We start from the raw sequence: 4,523 nt of genomic DNA on the forward strand, positions 1-4,523 counted from the left end.
ACCCATCAGTACAGTCTGCGATCTTGCCCTTGATCTTCAGGGTTGTCCCCATCTTCATGTCCATGTTCATAATCTCAAATTGCCCCTGCACCAACAGAGAAACAACCCACACAAATCAACCACACGCGTGCCCGGGGCTCTTCTGCTGCTGAAGCCCGTTCACCAGCATCATCCCATCCCGACCTGGCCCCAGGCCTCACTCTCCCTCTGCCCACACGAGAGCACGGAGCTGGGAAGGGAAAGAGCCAGAGTGCTCAGATCAGAGCTTCCCGGAGCCCCTCTCTTGCCCATTTTGCTTCACTCTCATCCACTGCAGCCTGAAGAACAGCCAGATCCGGAGACATAGGGCCCAGCTGAGGGAACCTCAGTTTGCCCATCTATGAAATGGAGAGAATGACTACTGCCCACCTCACTGTTCCCAAACTTGTTCAAGCGATGATGCACGGTGCCCTCTGCAAAATCCCCCAAACAAGGATATGCTTAGTTCTTGCACAAACTGGGAGTCATCTTACTGACAGCAAATGACGGTATCACAGGCAGGTCTAGGCCCATCCCAAATGAAGAACCTGTAAAGCTCCATAAGTCACATGTCTGAACATGTCCATCAAAATCCCTCTCCACACCTCACTTTCCTCATCTGTAAAATGGGCTAATTTGATTTATTCGCTCAGAACCAGTTGCCGAGCGTCCACTGTGTGACAGATGCTGTCGGAGGCGCTGAGGTTAATAGCGCCTCCGTTGAGCTGGTTGCGAGGATGAGCGCTCACGTTTGTGAAGCCCACAAGTAGGGCACGGGCTAAAAGCCAATCAAGGGACTGTGGCCATTATGCTTATTTATTGCTACTCAGTATCCACCTGCTTCCTATTTTTCCATCGACCTTGGCACTGTCTGAATTTCCATATAGCAGGGGTTCCCACAACTTTACTACGGTTAGAGGGAGGCTCTCGAAGCTGGGTTTTCAAAGCTCATTATCCCAGCCTGAGAAAATGTCCAGTTTTCACATCCATGGTTGGAGGGTGTGTGGTTAGGCCAGACAGGATATAGCAGCCACCAAATATTTAGAACACTTTATGGGAGAACACGTTTACATTGTGGGATTTCTGTTCACTGATTTTTTTTTTTTTTTTTTTTTTTTTCTTGAGGGAGCACACCTGGGAAGCCCTGAACCAACTCATGGGACCAGGGCGCTTTGCTGAAAGTCAAGGGCGGTGTCCGTGGGGGGAGGATCAACATTCCCCTGGTGGCACAGGGGTAGGGTTGCCCAGTTCTCCTGGAGGCAGTGCCTTTTAAAAGGAAGGCCTGAGGGCTTTCCTGGTGGCGCAGTGGTTAAGAATCCGCCTGCCAATGCAGGGGACACGGGGTTCGAGCCCTGGTCCGGGAAGATCCCACGTGCCCCAGAGCAACTAAGCCCGTGCACCACAGCTACTGAGCCTGCACGCCTGGAGCCCGTGCTCCACGATGGGAGAAGCCACCGCAATGAGAAGCCCATGCACCACAATGAAGAGTAGCCCCCGCTCACCGCAACTAGAGAAAGCCCGCACGCAGCAATGAAGACCCAACGCAGCTTAAATAAATAAAACAAATTTTTTTAAAAAGGAAGGCCTGAAAGAGGCCTTGCCAAGCCCGGGAGAGTGGAGCATCACAGCACGTCAGACCCTAAGATGCCGCAGAGCAGGGTTTCCCAGCCTCGGCACCCTGGACATTGGGGCTGGATCACTCTTGTGGGTCTGTCCTGTGTGCTGTAGGTGGTAGAGCAGCATCCCTGGTCTCTATCCACCCGGTGCCAGTAGCACCCTCCCCCCAAGTTGTGATGACCAAAAATGTCTCCAGACGTGGCCAGACGTCCCCTGGGTGGGGGGAAATCTCCCTGCCTTCGAGAAAGTGAGATTCGGAGGCAGGAGACCTAACTCCTCAGATGGGCGCTTATGGTAACAGCTGGATCACTGGCCAGACTGGATTAAAATTCTCCTTCAGCCTCTCACAGATAGACAGAGAATGCCTTCCTTAGAGAGGTTATCCGGTCCGTCCCAAAGAGGAACATGGGCGCCCTGCCGCCAAGCAGACCCTCACAGCTGTGTGCCCTGCGGCATGCACAGTGCCCACCAGATGGCGTGAGGACTCTCCTGTCTCCTCCTAGTTGCAGGCGCCACCCACCAGGACCCTGGGACAGTCAGGGTGGGACTGGGATGGGGAGAAGCACCCCCCCTGCCCCTGTATATCCTGCTGGCTGCCCGGCTCAAGCAGAAGAACCCGAGAGCCCAAGGCTGCTGCAGGGCAGGGGCATGAGAAAAGCGGGGCTCGGGATGTATCTGGACAAACAGGGATGCCCGTGGAAGGGGGCCTGACCTCCTGCTTAACAAAGCCTGAAGCCCAGAGAGAGACAGGGAGGCAAAGCTGGGGTCGGGATGGGGGCAGGTGTCAGGGGTTGGGATCTAGTGCCAGCTCTGCCCTTAGCTGGCCAAGTGAGTAGGGGCCAGCTGTGCCACGTTCCGAACCTCGGTTCCCCCATCTTTAATATAAGAGGTTTGGACTAGGTGGTCTCTGAGGAAGGAGGAAAAAAAGGGAGGGATGAGATGACCAGGGGAAGGAGAAAGTAGGGAAAGTCTCTGGGCACAAAGGTCTTCCCTGGGAGGCAGAGGGTGGGGAGAGCACCCTGCAGTCCATGCTGGACCCTCCAGTCACATCCACACCCTGCATCCCACCTGTGCTGACTTGAATATTGTCTCCCGGAAAACCATGTCTACTCGGAGCCAGTGAATGAGACCTATTTGGAAATGGGGCCAAGTTGAGGTGAGGTCGTAGTGGCTGAGGGTGGGCCCTAAATCCAATACGACTGGTGTCCTTATAAGAAGAGGGAAATTTGGACCCAGAAACACAGACACACAGAAAAGACCATGTGAAGACGGAGGCAGAGTTTGGAGGGATACAGCTACAAGCCAAGGATGGCCACAGATTGCCGGCAACCAACAGAAGCTGGAAAAGATGTGAAAGAATCCTCCCCTAGAGCCTTCAGAGAGAGCATGTCCCTGTCAACACCTGGATTTCAGACCCCAAGCCTCCAAAACTGTGAGACAATAAATTTGTTATGGCAGCCTCAGGAAACCAATTATACCATCCTCAGAAGATGCCATCTGTGATCCAATTCCCCAAATATGGGAGACTGAGGCTCAGGGAGGGCACCTTGTCAAAGCACCTTGTCCAAGGCCACACAGGAGGCTATGGTAGAGCAGGCTTTGCAATAAAAGAATTAGCGAGGGACCCCGAAGAACCTCCACCCCTGCAATTTACAGCTTGTGATATTAGGCAAGCTAATCTTCGAGTCTCAGTTCTTCATCTTTAATAGGTTAAAGATGTCTACAGATGTTAGCAGTATTGCCACGATTAATATTTCTAATGAGAGGGAGTTCCCTGGCAGTCCAGAAGTTAGGACTCCAGCGCTTCCACTGCAGGGGGCCCCGGGTTTGATCCCTGGTCGGGGAAATAAGATCCCAGAAGCTGAGGGGGATAGGCCAAAAAAGAAAAAAAAGAAAATTACTGATGAGAAAACTGAGACTAGAGGGGGAAAGAAACAGGCTAAGAACGGTGGTGGAGGGAGCAGAGAACCTTGGTGCTAAAGGGCTGTGGAGGGACTTCCGTGGTGGTCCAATGGTTAAGACTCTACACTACCGATGCAGGGGACCTGGTTCGATCCCTGGTTGGGGAACAGATCCCACATGCCCACAACTAAAAATCCCACGTGTGCAGCAGCTGAGACCCGGCGCAGCCAAGTAAATAAATAAATATTTTTTAAAAAACGGGGTGGGCTGTGGAGGTGATCTGTCCAACTTCCTCGGTATACAGATGAGGAAACAGAGGCTGGAGGGGCAGCAATGCTCTTCCGCCAGCATCCACACCACCCCCACTCAGGCGAAGAGGCAGAGGGTTGGAGGAGGTGGGCAGTGGGGAGCCAGCATCCTCACCGACATGGTGGCAGCTCCTGACGGTAGCTCTTGGTGGCTCCCGGAGATCTGGGCTCAGGGTCTCAGCTCACAGCCCAGCTTATATCCTAGAATATTACACATTAACTCCTCCAAGCCCATAAATGAGGACTTTGGTCCTTTCTGCCAGGGTGTCTCTCCATCTGCATTTCCTGGTACCCAGAACAAACAGGCAGAAGGCTCCTCACCCCGGCCCAGCCCACTCAGCCCACAGCATCCTCCTGGCCTCCCTCCAGCCCAGCTTCCCAGCCTCCTCGCAGATCTCGAGGGCATGTGAACCCAGAAGCAGCGCTGAACTGGGCACCAGGAGCGGGAACAAACCATGTGAGCTTGGCAGGCTACCCAACAGCCCTGAGCCCCTTTCTCATCCTTAAACAGAGATTTGTTGGTAAAAATCTCTAGACTTTTATGATGTCCAGATTCATTTTGAGAGTCTTTTGTTTTCTCCCCTCACCTCATGATTTTTCTGATTGTCTGTGTAAGTTTTAAAAGCAATACATGGTGGATTCAAAGAAAACATCTAGAAGTATCAATAACAAACCAAG

At 52.8% G+C, this 4,523-nt stretch overlaps 1 protein-coding gene across 2 annotated transcripts in view; it reads right to left on the minus strand.

Moving 5' to 3' along the window:
• Positions 1-4,013, minus strand: part of LGALS2 (galectin 2) — a 5,756-nt gene extending 1,743 nt beyond the window's left edge. For both annotated transcript variants that reach the window (XM_024761626.1, XM_024761625.1), the window contains exons 1-2: positions 3,961-4,013; positions 3-85 (exon numbers count right to left, since the gene is read on the minus strand). In XM_024761626.1, coding sequence (XP_024617394.1) covers positions 3-85; positions 3,961-3,966 — 89 coding nt within the window. In that variant the 5' untranslated portion in view covers positions 3,967-4,013. The remainder of the gene's footprint in view (positions 1-2; positions 86-3,960) is intronic.
• Positions 4,014-4,523: the final 510 nt, after the last annotated feature.

Source organism: Neophocaena asiaeorientalis, unplaced genomic scaffold (genome assembly GCF_003031525.2).
Source record: "Neophocaena asiaeorientalis asiaeorientalis breed wild unplaced genomic scaffold, Neophocaena_asiaeorientalis_V1.1 scaffold473, whole genome shotgun sequence".
Classification (NCBI taxonomy): domain Eukaryota; kingdom Metazoa; phylum Chordata; class Mammalia; order Artiodactyla; family Phocoenidae; genus Neophocaena; species Neophocaena asiaeorientalis.